Raw genomic sequence first — 17,163 nt, forward strand, 5'->3', positions numbered from 1 at the left:
AAATGTACAGCCAATTTTGAAAGAGATGTACCCTAGCTCAGAAAAATGTTATTGAATAGGTTAATGCTGTTGTAATGAAATGCTTCTTTTAATTAAAATAAATAAAAAAAAATACATGCATACTAACTCCTATACCAGATCTATTTGTCTAGTCAATATCAAGACTTCTCTCTTTTTTATTATTTTTATTTTATGTGTATGCAGGTATTGCCTGCACATAGGTGAGTGCACCTGTGTAGTGGTGCAATGACCATGGAGGACAGAAGTGGCTGTTGGATCCCCTGCAGCTGGAGTTACAGACAGCTGTTAGCTGCCATGTGGGTGCTGGGATTCAAACCTGGGTCTTCTGCAAGAACAATCAGTGTTCTTAACCACTGAGCCATCTCTCCAACCCCAAGACTACTCTCTTAAAACTAAATTCTACCTTAAATATGAAGTGACATGTCCTATCCCTAACAAAACTCTTCCTTTACATGACAAATATCAATCCTTTGTCCCACGTCAATCCAGAAATTTTCCAGTATCTCTAGCATCACTAATTTTTTATGTTCTACTGGATTATTATCAGCTCAGCATGAAAAAATCTATCATTTCTCACATTAACTACAAAAGGTAGAGAGGGGCAGAAGGAGGACGAGACCCACCAAGTCCCCTTTCCCTCCCTTAGCAGGTATGTAGCTATCTACTGCCTCTGAGCACCAAATTCCCTTTTTATTGCCTGCTCTAAAATAACAGTTTTCAGTTCTCAAAATACTATGCAACTGGCATAGTATTAAGGTACATCTGTAGAAAAATACTGAAGAGATGCAGCAGAAAGGAAGCTGCACTGTAGGTTTCCAGTGTGCTCGTTCAACATGTCTCTACATCTAGTTCTTATAGAACAGGCAGCTTCTCCAATGTCACCTTCAGCCTTCTGCAGTGTATAGCAGGCAGCAGCAGGCAGCGTCAACAGCTTCCTACAGGACCCTGCTAAGGCAGTTCTGCAGTGGAGCACAGACAAAGAGATGTAACAGCTCCATGAGTTACAAAGGTGGATTTCCAACAAGTGTTGATAACACGACTTGACCTTCCTAGCTCTCAACAATGGCTATATCCTCTCCAACAAGATCTAGATCTCAGTCCTGTGGGTTAGGGTCTTTAGAAACTGCCGTAGAAACCCTAATATAGGGATGACTGTTTTCATCTACCATTCCTGTGTTCTTTAATCTCTTTCTACTTTGTACCAGCTGATCCTGTTACGGCAATCCCCTTTCTGTTGCTAATTCTTTTCTTTCCGTGTTGGACCAGAACTAACAACAGCGTAGGGCAGGGGAAAAAGAAGTCAAATCTAAATAGATTTGAGAATCATAAACATGCATGATAGATATCTAATTCGTTTGACCTCATGTTTCCTATGAAGAACGAATTAAGAATAAAACTAAGTTCAAAATAATGAAAGTAAGATTTTTTTGACACAAGGGGCTGGGCATGTAGCTCAGTGAAAAGAGTAATATATCGCTGAAAAAAAATTTCAAAAACCCACGAGAGTTGGCAGAAGAGCCATCTGAGGAAATTAAAAGGTAATCATGAACAGAAAACAACACGTAAAGAAGAGTTTAATACTACATAAAGAGAAGAAAACCTCCGCGGAAAGATAATATATCGTTTGTGACATCAGGCAGCCAAATTCAAGAACTAGGTTAAACATCATCAATCAACATTTATTGAGTACTCCCAAGGTTTTTAAAAAAAAAAAATCACTCCTCTTTGCTGTGTATTAGTAACTTCTTTCTCTTGATAAAAGTAATATAATGTTCACTTAAAAAATTTGGAAGACAGAAAAAAAAAAAAAAGAAAAACTTTAAGCCTAGTCCTCAGTGGTTTATGCCTTAATCCCAGCATCTGAGAGGCAGAGGCAGGAAAATTGCCCTGAATATGAGGCCAGTGTGAGCTAGAGTGAGACAGTCTCAGAAGAAAAAAGATTAGTTGAACATTTTACAAATAGGAAGTGCATAAAACCACTAAGGCTATTCCAGTAAGTTTTATTAAAATGAATGCTATTACAAAATGTCTTAATAATAGTACACTAATTGATATAATCCTTAAGTTTTATCATAATTTTTTTATTTCATTATTTTTATTTTATATGAGTGTATTGTCTGCATGTATATAAGTGCACTCATGTCATGCAATGCCTGTGGAGATCAGAAAAGGGCATCAGATCCCCTGAAACTGGAGTTAGGACATTTGTTAGCTGCCATGTGGGTGCTGGGAATCAAACCAGGCCCTCAGCAAGAGCAGCCAGTGCTTTTACTGCTGAACTATCTCTCCAGCCCCATGTTTATAATTTATTAACATCCTCTTTTGCTAGTTTCCCCAGTGGCTTTTAAATGTAGTTGTTTTCCAAAAACAAAAATATTTTTCTTTTGTAGAAAAGTATACTTTGCTTTTTCATATACATTTTTAAAATTTTTTTATCATAAGCGTATGAATGTGTTGCCTGCATGTACATAAGTACACCACATGCATTCGATGCAAGTGGAGGCCAGAAGAGAACACTGAATCCCCTGGAACTGGAGTTAGAGATGGTTGTTAGCCACCATATGAGCACTGGGAACCAAATGTGGGTCCTCTGTCAGAGCAGTCAGTACTCTTAACCACTGAGCCATCCCTCAAACCCCTTTTACATATATTTTAATATATTTAGCTCCCCCAAATTTAACATAAAATAATTCAGTGATTTTAATTTAAATAATATTGTTAATTAAAAGTTTATACTGATTATGCTGATTATATGTTTTATTTTATGGAATAACATACCGAAGTCATAACCTTCTGGAACAATATTTCCACAGACAATGCCACTCTTCAAGTTGTCCTATTCAAAGACAAATTATTTTTATTTATATTCATTGTAATATACCTTTATCCTACATCTACAAGGGAAAATGTTTACAAGCAATTTTTAAAAATGGTTCAAACAGCCAAGGTGAAATTTTAAAGGTAAAGCAACATATCATAAACTATTAGGAAAGGATGTTCCAGGAGCTATTAAGATGTTCATGTGTTTACAAGCACACGTGTCTGTGCAAATCTCCAAATTCTAATAAATTTTGTCTAGAAACAACACTGATTTTAATGTTAGATTATTAACAACAAATTACACATTGTACAAAATATTATACCAACAAAAATGTGTGCACAAATATTTACTTACCAATGATTCGTCGTAATCATTTAGATAATACATCTGAGATTTCACATTCCAGTAGGCAAACAGATTATCCAATCGGATTAGCTGGAAATGAATCAAGTTTATTACATGGCTGATATTTTTTAAAGCATTTTAACATGTAGTATTTTCAGAAGTCTCAAGTAATTGAGCCACATGCTAAGTTAAGCAAGAAGCATAATTCACATAAATTCTTATACATACACCAACACACACTCACAAACATTCATCTTTCTAAAACTCTCTTTCAACTCCATGGGCTAGTATTTGTTTTACCTTCCGAACTAATTTCTCAGTTTCATCATGCAAACATGGAATCCAGTATTGATCTGTGGTCTGGCGAAAAGAAAAAAAACAGCAGCAAAAATATTAGCCATAAGAGGTCATTATCATATCCTAAGACTAATTTCCCATGAAAATGACTTTGAAAATAAATTATTTGTGGCTAGAGAGACAGTGCAACCTTTAAAAGCACTGACTGCTCTTACAGAAGACCTACATTCAGCACCTATATGGTAGTTAACAACCGTCTGTAACTCTGGTTCAATGAGATTCAATGCCCTCTTTTGGCCTCTGAGGGTGCTGCATGCACATAACACACATGCAAGCAAAGCTCATACAGACAAAATATTAAGAGACACATAATCAAAACTTCTATTAACTGATCACCAACAAAGTCTCTGCTTTAAAGGAACTCATTCTTGGTCAAAAACAAAGATAAAAAAGAACTTACAAACAGGTAAGTGCCACTATGGGAAGTCTAATACATGGCAGAATATACAAGTCCATCAAAACCTGAGTATATGCCAGATAAAATGATGACTAACCTAAAATAATCTTATTGCAATTATTCCTGAAAGTACAATCTTAAGATTATTCCTAATCAATCTGACATGAATAGAAACTACTTTATTGTAAGGTTATGAGGGAATAAGATTCAGAGCAGTAAGATATAATAAACACCCCAAGACATTACAGAGAATAAAACACAACAGAGTGAAAACCACATCATGTTAAACAGGGTCAGATTTCAAAGGTTTTCTAAATAATGTAAAGACGAAACTATAGATTTTATTCCAAGACTAATCAAAAGGCAAGAGGTGTATTTAGTGCTAGAATACTTTCCAAGGAACATATAAGGCTCAGGTTTAAATAAAAACACTTAAAAATAAAAAATTACACAAAACAAAAGCAAAACCAAAAAAATAAACCTGGAAAACAGAATAAGAAAATTCTTATTAACTTATGCATTTTTCTTTTGAGACAGTTTCTGGCTAAGTAGCCCAAGCTGGCCTTGAACTCATGCCTACTACCCTCAGCTTCCAGAATACTGAGTACAGACGTGTGGCATCCCACTTAACCAGACCCCTGTTTTAAGAGATAGTTCATATGTTTGTGTGGAGAGCTGAACTAGTGGCTCCAAAACTTTAGTATGCATTATGATGACCAGAAGGGATATTTAAAACATAGATTTCAAGCTGGGGATATGACTCAGCAGAACAGCACTTACCTAACAAAGCCCCAGGACTACATAATAGCAATAATAATAATTTTCCAATAACCTCCAGAAGTGATAATTAAAGCATCTATTGTTATGGTATCAATGATTTTCATATTATCAAATAGAAATCATAATTCTTTATTCTCATTTTTCAATCTACCAATAGTATTGACAACATATACTATCAACTTTTCCTGAGTAAAAATCTTTCATTTAGCTTTTTTTTTTTCTAATTTTCACTTGCAATAGGGCCACATTTTTAAAAGAAATTGTACGCAAAATCACACAGAAGATGTATTATATGTGGCAGCACAAATAAAATTGAAAAACAATGCAAAATTACAAAGTGAATTTACAGAAGAACCTTGTAAAATATCAGTGGAAATTTAAAATTTACAGTTTTAAAGATGAGCATCTACTTACTTCTCAATTCCAATCAGGTCTAACAATTCTATACAGTGAATCAAACACATACCTGGTATATTTCTGATGCTGGTATTCATATATTATAATCAGTAATATGACTAGCTTTATGACATAATTAATTATGGTTACATTTCCTTTTTAAACAAAGTACCTCCATGCTGAGATTCTGAAGAGAAATACCAAATGAGAGCGGTTTGTCTCGATTTGTGATCTAAACAAAAAAGAAGCAAATTACTCAAACGTTTCATCAGTTGGACAAAACTTGCTTTATAGGAAAAATTAAAATTTCTGAGAAGTTATCATTTCAAATATTCAAAAATATTTTTCAGAATTTTTGCTGTATTTTTCCTAAAACAAAATTAAATGCTTGATATTTATTAATTTACTAGAATACTATTATTTGCAGAATGTTTATTAAAAATTGGCACAGTAATGTTGTAAAGCAACTGGGATGGTTATTTTTAATTGTTAACTTGACACAATCTAGAATCACCTGAGAGTCTCAATGAGAGACTGTCAAAATCAGCTTGCTTGTGAGCATGTCTAGGAGAGATCATCTGTATAAAGTGAACTGATATGAGGAGACTCAGCCCACTGTGGGTGGCACCATTCCCTGAGTTTGGGTCCTATACTATATGAGAGTGCAGAAAGCAAGCTGAGTACAGGTATTGTATGCATTCATTCTTTCTGCTCTTGACTGTGGATGTGACCAGCTGCTTCAAGTTCCTGCCTTGACTTCCCAGAATGATGGACTGTAACCTGGACTTACAAGAGAACTAAAATATTTCTGCCTTGAAGCTGCTTTTGTCAGGGGTGTCAGGTGATTTTATCTCAGCAACAGAAAGGAAACTGGAACAGCAACTAATTATGTGTTTAAGACTATAATAAATTATTTAAGATCAAAAGTTAAGCTTTGCTCTACTGATTCCTAAATCAGTGCTCTTTTCAGAATGTAAAAATAATCATATGTGAAATTCATTTAACTACTGAAAAACTCCCCTTCATGATCCAAAGATTGAGCCTTAAGGAAGGTATCACTCACTAAAGACTATAAATTAAAAATATTATTATAAAAAAGACAGATCACAGCTGGGCATGATGGCGCACGCTTTTAATCTCAGCATTCAGGAAGCAGAGGTAGGTAGGTGGATCTCTGTGAGTTCAAGGCCAGCCCAGTGTACATAGCTAGCCTCAGGCCAGCTGGGGCTGCAGAGAGATCCTGTCTCAAAAGGACCAAAAAAAAAAAAGACAAATCATATCCTCTTCAGCTCTCTGTCCTTCCACCTCCCAGTATTTAATAGGGTGGCTACCACACAGATAGAGCTGATAAACAGTAAAATAAATACATATGGTTATATTTTTGAATCACCTATTAAAATACTTACATCATCTTCATAACGAATATGGATACTGGAAATTTTCACTTGAAGATTTTTTATGATTTGAGTAATTAATTTTTCTGCAAAAGTGTCCTGTTTCTCCTCTTGACATTTTTCTAAAATTGCAAATATTCCTTTTTCAACTTAAAGGAAACATATTTTCTAAACATCCATAAATTAAAGTAACATATTGCATTGATAAAGAAAAAGTAAATGGAATACTTAAGATTTCCAAAATCTTTCATATCAATAAACTTTCAAAATCAATTAAAGACACAAATTTTTAAACAGCTAGTTTGTTTCATAAGACTAAAGCCAACTATGTTAAATTCATTGATACTAAATTTTACAATCTATTTCTTAAAGCAACTGAAGATTTAATATTTTTTTTATTTTTTTGGTGTGTGTGTCTATGTGAATGTAAGTCACATGTGTGTGGGTGCCCATGGAAGCCAGAAAATGGCACTGGATCCCCTTGAAGACAGAGTTGCGGGAGGGTATAAGCTGCCTGACAGGGATGCTGAACTGAACTAAGATCCTCTGTAAGAGCAGGGCAGTTAACCACTGAGCAACCTCTCCAACTTATTAACTATTCTTTTTTGGGGGAGCCTCTTTTTAGAGATAGGGTCTCCCTATATCCACAGTGGGACTAGAACTCTATGTAAACCATGCTGGCCTCAATCTCATATATCTGCCTGTCTCTGCCTCCCGAGTGCTGTTAACTACTCTTAAGTAAAAGGTTTTTCAAAAGCAACAAATTTACTAAATAGGAATTATGTAAGTTAGGAAGGCCAGTAATAGCTGCAAGTCAAAAACTTGCCTTAATGTTCTCCCTCATATGTGGATCCTAGAACCAAACCCTTTTAAATTGCAGGTTCTTTTAATAAGATGATACTATACAGCAGTTCCTTCTGCATGAAATAACTACCATCATGACTTCAGCTGAGCATGATCACTAAACATCATCAAAATTGGGCTTCTTGACAGTTGTGTTCATTCATTAAAGGAGGGCCAAGCAGAGTCATTGGACCCTCACTGGATTATCCAGCCACTCTTCCCAGCCAACTGTATGTAATTTAGCCCTAATCACATATGGTCTCCTGGATTTGGGGAGGGCTAAAATATACAATCTAGGGAAGGCTAGGAAGAGAAGGCATGACCCATGCTGGGTAAAGGCTTTCCAGTATGCACCATCAGGTCATACATACACCTCAGTAACCTCTCAGTTATCTCAGTAAGTAAGCTCAATAAATTCATTGGTTCCCCAGTAAAACTTTAATCAAACATTGACTTGACACTAGAACCTTGAAAGGGAATAAGCATTGCTTAGCATCCCCAGGAAAAGAAGTCTCATAACAGATGGAAAGTGTATTTGTTAATGCTATTATGTCTCATAATTATTTTTTTAAAAAAAAGAAAACGAGAATGTAAAAGATGTTAAAAGGATATGGGAATGGAGATATTTTTTAAATGAGAAAGCCTAAGCAAGTGATGAAGGCCTGTTTAGGTTTGTTATGACATATAAAGGATGAGACAGAAATAATACACACATAATCTTAAATTTTCTAAGGTCATAGTTTAGTCAACGAGTTTAAGAAACAAAATATATATCTAGTTAAGGTTTATCTGAGAATATTTGGATTTTTCACCCAAGCTTTATCTACATAGCACACGATAATTAAAAGTACCAGACTGGTGGAACTAACCTTATTGGATGTTTAACAGCCATAACTTGAGGCCTATACTAATCTGGTCAGAGGGACTCAAAGGACAGTGTTTGCCCCTTGCCCTCCAAGGTTGACTAAGTTCCAGGGTACTATGGAACATCTCTCAAAATGTCCTGTAACTGTGGTGCAGGGAGGCCATGGAGACCCCACAAGATGGACTTGAGCCAGTGTCTAGTCTACAATGAGGAGAATCAACTAAGAGGAAACATCTCATTCATGCTTCCAAGTGAAGCCAGAAATGGTCATGCAGGACCTTTGACTTATCTTCACATAGATGGAACTGGTAAAAGGAGCCAGGAGCTCCTCCTGAGCCCATGTGATCCCTGAGGAACAGATCCTCAAATGACCTTAAGTGTAAAAATAAATTGATTTATTTGGGCCAATTGTATGGTCTTAAACACCCAAAAGTACAGTATAACCAAAGAGTAAAGTCATAAGTGTATTACTTTAATAAGAGTCCAAGGGATTATACTTCCCAGACATTAGGCTTAAGTCTATATAAAAAGTTATTTAGATAATTATTTCTCATTGATGATTTTGTTCCTAACCAGAAAGTGCTGCTCAGACGTAAGATTTCAAATCTTGCCTGCAATACCGTAGTGCCCACCTGTAGCTAAGGGAGACAACCAGCCATTGTTCTAAAATGATGGATAAATTTGTTTTCTCCCCCTATCTAGAAGCCTTTGAGAGGGAACTGACACTGATTCTAACCACTCCAACAGCTATCAAATCCTAAATCTATCGCTCTAGAGTCCAGCCTTGGAAGAGAAAAGAAAAATGAGGAAGAACCCAATAGAGGGATGCTTTTGGAAGCCCTTGTCAAGAAATTCCAATGGACTCTCATATGAACATTTGAAAATTGCCCTATTCTGACTTGTTTCTACTTCCTTGTCTAGAACTTATAATGTGAATTACTTTTGCCTTTACTTCTTCACATCTCCTAGTCATGATTCAAAGACTTTCTTTTCCTCCTCAAGATAAGAGTTATACAATTTGGGAGTCTTTTAGATAGACCCACTGAAGGGGTACTCCAAGTGCCTCATCCTGTATCCCTGTTCAGCATGGAAGAAGCCAGAGTGGTCCACGTCCCAATTCCCTAATGGCAATTTGGGTAACCTCTTCAGAGGATGGTGTGATAAGAATAGGAGGTAGGAATTGGCTAGGCAGTAAGGGTCAAAAGACCCCAAAGAAAAGTAGTCAGTTTCCTGGCTAAAACTCACAATGTCCTTGGGCCTCTTAGCAACCTACTCCATTCCAAAGGCCAAAAATGTTGAAAATATTTGGGAGCTTTTTTCTAATTCTTAAAAGATTTTAAGGTTACCTCTTTGGAGGGGAGAATGTTAGAGTAGCCAAAAATCCCATAAAAAAACAAATCAAAGAAGAAAGAGTACATGAAGTTATCAGAAAAAAAGTGATGGGGAGATATGGGAGGCATTGAAAGGGAGGGAATGGGCATGGATTTGATCAAAACACCTTATATGCAAGTATGAAATTCTCAATAAATTATTTTTTTTAAACTTGCTTTAAAGTAATACCATTATATATTGTTTTTATACTTAGATACATGAGTTGAATTCACCATGCTCCTCTCCCTGATAAAACAAGAACAGCCAGTGCTCTTAACTGTTGAGCCATCTCTCCATTCCCCAACTGGCACTTTTAAAAACAGGAAAAGAAAAGTAACTAGTTTAGGATTGTCAATTTTTTTGTCTCTGTTCATCTGGAAGGAAAGTGATTAATACTTTTCTTTTTAAAATCATTTTCTTTTTTAAATGTTTTATAATTTTTATTTTATGTGTGAGTGTATTGCTTGCATGTGTGTTAAGTGCACCCATTTAGTGCAATGTCCATGGAGCTCAGAGAGGGTGTCAGAGCCCTTGGAACTGGAATCACTGATGGTTGTTAGCTGCCATGTGGGTGCTGGGAACGAAACCAGGGTCCTCTACAAGACCAACCAGTGCTCTTAACTGCTGAACCAACTCCAGCCCCTTTTTTTGCAGGGCTAGTAGTATTCCTCCTTTTTGGTATTTCTAGTCTTCTGTACAGACAGTACATATATTCCCTCTTTTCATCTAATTCCCTACATTCCCAAACTCGGCTGACCAAGGAGGCCTTACAATCAGAAATATTAACGAGGATATCTAAGTACAGGTATAAGACAGTTAAGTGAACATGTCTGAATACAAAAGGACAGATTCTTAAGTAGACCACAGATAAAGCTCTTGGAAAACAAGACGACCATATTTTAATCTTTGAATACCACCATTCTATAATTACTAATCCTTCTTCCCCTGTCCATGATCTTCCTCCTGACTCCCTCACACAGCTCAGAGGCCACAATACAGCAGTGCCCTAGGTCACTATTTTGCTTTCCACAGAATCAGTTACCTATAGTCAAGCATGGTCCAAAGTACTTATATTAAGATTTTTCGGGAAGGAGGGAGGGACGGAAGGAAGGAAGGAGCAACTACATTTCAAGTAACTTTCATTTCAACACATTATTGCAATTATCTTTTTATTGATTATTGTTGTTCATCTACTATATCTAATTTACAAACTGAAACAGCATAAAAATATGTATAGAAAAAAACAGTACATAAAAAGTTCAGCCAAGCATTTGTGTTTACGCCCCTAGGTTATTATAGCAGCCACTGTTTAGATGTTCTTGCTCCTTGCTGTTTGTGTTTTTATAGTAGATAGAACTCCACTGAAATGGGCCAACAGCCCATGGAAAACTGATGATGCAGAGACCCTAAAGTTCAGCACCTTGACACAATAGGACGAAAATAACCCCACACCTATCATCCCCTCCAGGGCTCAGGAACTTTTGCAGAAAAGGTTGGTGGAAAGAATGTAAGAGCCGGAGGAAGGGGTGGAGTGTTAATTAGAAGTTTACTCCCACCACTATGCCAGCAAGCTATAGTCACACCTCCTTCCCATACTCATCAAGGAGTAGGGGGGGGGTCAGTTACCCCTCCCACCCAACCAGCCAACCTCAGTTGCATGCGGGGGAGGGGCTAAGGATTTATAATCTGAGAACACCAGGGGGCACCTCTCTCACTACTTTGTGCAGCTGTCAGGAAGTCACAGGATCTATATTTGAGTGTGGACTTTTCAGTGCAGCCGTAAATGGGGGGCACCCACTCCTCTGTAAATAAACCCCCACCCTATGCTCTGTGGAAAAAAAAGATGGGTGTTTGGATAGATGAGAGGGATCTGACTAAACTTGCACTGGGGAATGTCTGGGGACACTGACTTGACACAGTGGGCCTTAACACCCAGGACACAGAATAGAGGTTCCAGTCAGGGGCTATAAAGATGATTCAGACTGTTTGAGATATTCTGTATAAAATACAACAAATTTTTAAAAAAAGGTTCAGTACTATCACTAGTGTTAACTCGTCCACTGAGGGTCTTGGAATGTATCCCACATAGATCAGGGGCAACTGGAATGTACTCCACACAGACACACCTACTAGTATTATTTACCCACAACTTAAACTGCTTTTCCCCTCTCATTTTCCTCTCACAATAAGTATCAATCCTGAATGAAACTACTGCTTTATATAAAGCCATTCCCAAAGACTAGAATTACTATAAACTCGTCATCATGAGCTACGAACGAGCAATTTTACTGTATTTCTCAGGTCAATATGTTAGATTGTGTACAACAACTGTTTCAAAATTAATTTTGACTCTCTTGAAGCTTCAAAAACATTCCCACAGTTCTCTACTTTTAGCAGATGACCCTGCCTACAAATTTGGAAGAAAGTAAAACCAGAGAAAGACACCTTCTGTCCTCACCATTCAATCACAGCAACTATTTTTAAGGTGACCAATGACCCAAATGTCAGAAATAAAATTATAATCCTCATCTTATCTACATCCCATTAAGATCTGGTACATTATATACTTCTTAGTATAGCCTTTTGCCCGTGAAACCATAGACTTAAATTTTCCTTGTCTTATCTGCTCACCCCTTTTGATTTTTGCTTTGTCTTCTTCCTCATCATCAATTTCCTTAAAACATAAACCTAGAATTATTTCTCTTTTCAGTCCCTACTGTTACTGAAGGGAATCCCATCCACATCTTGGAACACTAAACTGTCATTCTAATACTGGTAAGGTTCAAATGAATATTGAATAAAGGAAGAAGTGATGAAATGATGAATGAAAAGAATCGCATACATTTAGTAAACTATCAAGCAGTTCAGTATGGCTATGGCAAAGAATAAGATTAAAAGCCAATTATGAAGATGCAGAACTAGATAGCATTCAAATTTAATATGTAATAATTTAATATATCTTGCTGAAGCATTTAAACTTCATGCTGATAAAACATCACCAATGAATTTTAAACATGACTAAGCATTTGTATTTTGGACCTAAGTATAAGGAAGAAGATCATCTGACTAAATATGGTACACTGCATGCATTTCCCTTTTCCTCATTAAAGCAAAAACAAAGAGGGGGGGGGAAAGTAATGCCCCAAGGCCAGAAGAAGACAGAAGGGACCAAAAAAAAAAAAAAAAAAAAAAAAAAAAAAAAAGGTCTCAGCCAACTTTAAGAAGAAACTCAATCCTAAACAACCCAAGATCGAACTGTGATTGAATCACAAGATGGATTTTTAAAAGATGGTGAAAGATTCAGGAACTTGAAACCACATCAAACAAAACTGGCAAATCAGGGAACATGCTACAGTGACAGGACAGGAAGAGGCAGTTAAATGTTTAAGAACTCCCCATTCCCAGCCCAAATAGCCAAGCAACTATCCTTTGCTCAGCATATAAAGAACGTTAACAGTTCATTATGGATAAAGTAGATCTAACAGGCTCCAGACTCTGATAACCAACATTCAGAAACAGGATGAACCCCATACCAAAATAAAGATTATGTAAAAATTTAAAGAAAGCAGTCTGGAGAGCCGACTCAGTGGTTACGAGCAATGGACACCCAGGTTATGTTCAAAGCAAACACATGGTGGCTAAACCTCTCAGTAACTCCAATTCCATGTGATTGGATGCCCTCTTCTAGTCTCCACTGACAATGCACAAAACAGGTACAATTACATACATGTGAGTAAAACATTCAAAACATAAAATGAAGATAATGATAAAAAATTTAAGTTTCCCCACAGCTTCCTGGAGCCAACAGCTTGCCTGGGTAAGTTTGGCTGCTGCACCCACCGTGCCTTGACTCCCCCAGCCTCATTCACCAACCCAGGTCTCCCACCCCACCTCTCTTCCTAGCAGGGGCACTGGCCCATCACTTCTCGTGACACCCCAGACCCCTGGACTGACCTCTTAGCCCAGAATCCCCGCTGCTTCCTGATCCTTTGTGTCCAGACCAACCCATTTCCTCCCTGTAGTCCCAGGAGCCTTCAGGCGTCTTCTCACCCCCACCTCCCCTTGCATTCCTGGGGGCCAGCATCTTTCCTGGGCCCTGCTCCCAAGACAGGCGAGCCCTCAAATTCCTGAGGCCACCAACTTTCTTGGAGGGATCCAGACCTTAGGAGAAAGCCTGAGAACATCTGATCCTCACACGACTTGGGCCTCTGTGGGAACTCCTAAGCAGCAAGACGAGAGCAATTTAGCCTCTTTAATATAAAATCAAAACAGAGAACCTGAAGCCAAGACCAACCAGCTTTTCATGCCGAACAAGTAAACCACAAAGGCTCATAAAGTTTACAAAAAGAAGCAGGCCTAAACTCGATAAAAGAAGGCTTGAGTCTCACACAAGAACCAGAATCTACAAAAGAAATCCACATGTCAAAGTCACAGAGGAAAAATAATAACATAAGAAATCAAAATAATATATCCCCACCAAGTAGCATCAGTCCTCTAGAGGAGTACAATGAGAAACCCCTAGAGATAACATGGACACAGAACTCAAAAGAATGACTATAAACATTATAAAAGAATTCAGTGAATTTAAAGAGCACACAAAGAAAGAAATCAAAGAACTGAAAGAAGATAAGGATAAACTTCTGAATGAATTCAGAAAAGAGAAATATTGAAGAATGTTCAGGCTGAAATGAAGAAGGAAGTGAAACTCAGTAAGCCAATTGGAAATGACAGGAGAAAGCCTCACCAATAGGATGAATGAAATGGAAAACAGAATATCAAGACTGGAAGATAAAGTGGAGGAATTAGACCACTCAAGCAAAGATTATGAAAAATTTAAGAAGACAAAAGAATGGAATATGCAGGAATTGTGCGACACCATAAAAAGACCAAACTTACAAATCATAGGCACAGACGGAGAAGAATCTCAGGATAATGGTGTGGAACAGATCTTCAACAGGAGTATAGAGGAAAATTTCTCAAAAATAAAAGAAAGACGTGCCCATACAAATACAAGAAGCATATAGAATACCAAATAGTCAGGACCAGAAAAGAAACTCTCCATGGCACATCATAGTAAAAACACTAAACATACAAAACAAAGAGACAATACTGAAAGCTGCCAAAGAGAAACAACAAGTCACATATAAAGGAAAACCCATCAGAATTACAGCTGACTTTTCAGTGCAAACTATGAAAGCCAGAAGAGCCTGGACCAAAGTATTCCCAGTTTTAAATGACCACAGATGCCAACCCAGATTACTATACCCAGCCAAAATGTCTATTATAGTCGAAGGTGAAAGAAAAATCTTCTATGACATAAATAGGCTGAAAGAATTCATCCACAAAACCAGCCCTTCAGAGAGTTCTTGAAGCAATACAAAGAGTTAAACAAAAGAACAACTATGCCCAAGGGGTTACGGAAAGAAACTTAATGAAGGTGTAACTATGGAAATGCACAGCTGTATTGATGTATTGATTCCTGTCATTTTTATTTATGTTCACCAATGTGAACATCTTTCATTAATAACTTTAAATATCAATGGACTGAACTCCCAAGTCAAAAGACACAGACTAGTTGAATGGACTAAAAAATAAAACCTATTTTTTTGTTGTCTGCAAGAAATCCATCTCACTTTCAAGGACAGGCACTACCTTAAGGTGAAAGGATAGAAAAAAATATTCCAAGTGAATGGTACAAAGATAAAAGCAGGCACTGCAATCCTAATATCTGACAAAATAAGACTTTAAACTAAAACTAATCAGAAGAGATAAAGAGGGCAACTTCATTCTGATTAAAGGAACAACTGACCAAGAAGATATTACAATCATGAACATATATTCACCAAACTCTGGTGCACGCAACTTCATAAAATCAGTACTACAGGACTTAAATCCCAGATTAATCCCAACTCATTAATAGTGGGTGACTTCAGTACTCTATTATTGCCAGTAGATAGATCAACAGGACAGAGAATTAACAGAGACATACGAAATAAACAATACCATACATCAAATGGGCCTAACAGACATCCACCAAATATTCGACCCAAGCACCAAAGAATATACTTTCTATTCAGCACCCCATGGAGCCTTCTTCAAAATCAACCATATACTGGGGCACAAACGAGCCTCAACAAATACAAAAAGATTGAAATAATTCCACGCATTCTATCAGAGCACAATGCAATAAAGTTTAAAATCAACACTGGAAAGAAACCCCAGTAACTACATGAACACATGGAGATTAAATAACACACTCCTGAATGATGAACGGGTCAAAGGAGAAATTAAGAAAGAAATAAAAGCATTCCTGGAACTAAATGAAAAGGACAATACAACTCAACAAAACCTCTGGGACACACTGAAAGCGGTTCTTAGAGGAAGTTTATAGCTCTAAGTGCCTACATCAAAAAATTGGAAAGAACACCTTGAAAAGCAACAGCAAATGAAATCCAAACCCAGCAGACAAAAAGAAATAACAAAAAATCAGAGCGGAAATTAATGAAATAAAAACAAAGAAAACATTACAAAGAATCAACAAATCTAAGAGCTGGTTCTTTGAAAAGATAAACAAGACTGACAGACCTCTAGCCCAGTTAACCAAAAGAAAGAGAACCCCTAAATCAACAAAATCAGAGATGAAAGGTGAAATATCACAACAGACACCAAAAAGATACAGATTATAAGAGAATACTTTAAAAACCTATATACTACTAAATTTGAAAATCTAAAAGAAATGGACAGGCATCTAAAAGCATGAGAACCACCAAAACTAAACCAAGAAGAGATTAACAGATTAAATAGACCCATAACACATAAGGAAACTGAAACAGTCATACAAAGCCTCCTGACTAAAAAAAGCCCAGGACCAAATGCATTTACATCAGAATTCTACCAGACATTTAAAGAAGATCTACATCCAATACTACTTAATTAATTCTAAAAGATAAAAATGGAGGGAGAACTTCCAAATCCCTTCTATGAAGCCAGCATCACTCTAATACCAAAGCCAGGTAAAGATACAACCAAAAAAGAAAACTATAGATCCATATCCTCAATGAACATAGATATAAAAATTCTCAACAAAATACTGGCAAACCGCATACAGACACACATCAAAAAGGTCATTCACCATGATCAAGTCGGCTTTACATCCAGAATACACAACGAACTCAAAAAACAAAGAATCCAGAAAGGAAGTAACCCAATTAAAAAAATGGGCTAAGGAGCTGAAAAGTGAGTTATCTAACGAAGAAATAAAGATGGCTAAGAAGCATCTTAAAAGGTGTTCAACATCATTAGTAATTAGGGAAATGCAAATAAAACCAGTTTAAGATTTCACCTTAACCCAGTCAGACTGGCTAAGATCAGAACAAATGATACCAAATGTTGGAGAGGATGTGGGGAAAGAGGAACGCTCATCCACTGCTGGTGGGGATTGCAAACTTGTTCAACCCGTATGGAAAACAGTGTGGAGAACACTTCAAAAACTACAAATGAGGGCTGGAGAGATGGCTCAGCCGTTAAGGACACTGGCTGTTCTTGCAGAAGACCTGGGTTCAAATCCCAGCAC

At 37.0% G+C, this 17,163-nt stretch overlaps 1 protein-coding gene across 3 annotated transcripts in view; it reads right to left on the reverse strand.

Annotated features, from left to right (window-relative positions):
- The window catches only part of Vps13a (vacuolar protein sorting 13 homolog A), a 242,970-nt gene that overhangs the window by 209,050 nt on the left and 16,757 nt on the right, over positions 1–17,163 (reverse strand). For all 3 annotated transcript variants that reach the window (XM_008833348.3, XM_008833350.3, XM_017798222.2), the window contains exons 6-10: positions 6,524–6,633; positions 5,290–5,349; positions 3,488–3,547; positions 3,197–3,277; positions 2,800–2,857 (exon numbers count right to left, since the gene is read on the reverse strand). In XM_008833348.3, the coding sequence (XP_008831570.1) occupies positions 2,800–2,857; positions 3,197–3,277; positions 3,488–3,547; positions 5,290–5,349; positions 6,524–6,633 (369 nt within the window). The remainder of the gene's footprint in view (positions 1–2,799; positions 2,858–3,196; positions 3,278–3,487; positions 3,548–5,289; positions 5,350–6,523; positions 6,634–17,163) is intronic.

Source organism: Nannospalax galili, unplaced genomic scaffold, assembly GCF_000622305.1.
Source record: "Nannospalax galili isolate Female #2095 unplaced genomic scaffold, S.galili_v1.0 scaffold1296, whole genome shotgun sequence".
NCBI lineage: Eukaryota > Metazoa > Chordata > Mammalia > Rodentia > Spalacidae > Nannospalax > Nannospalax galili.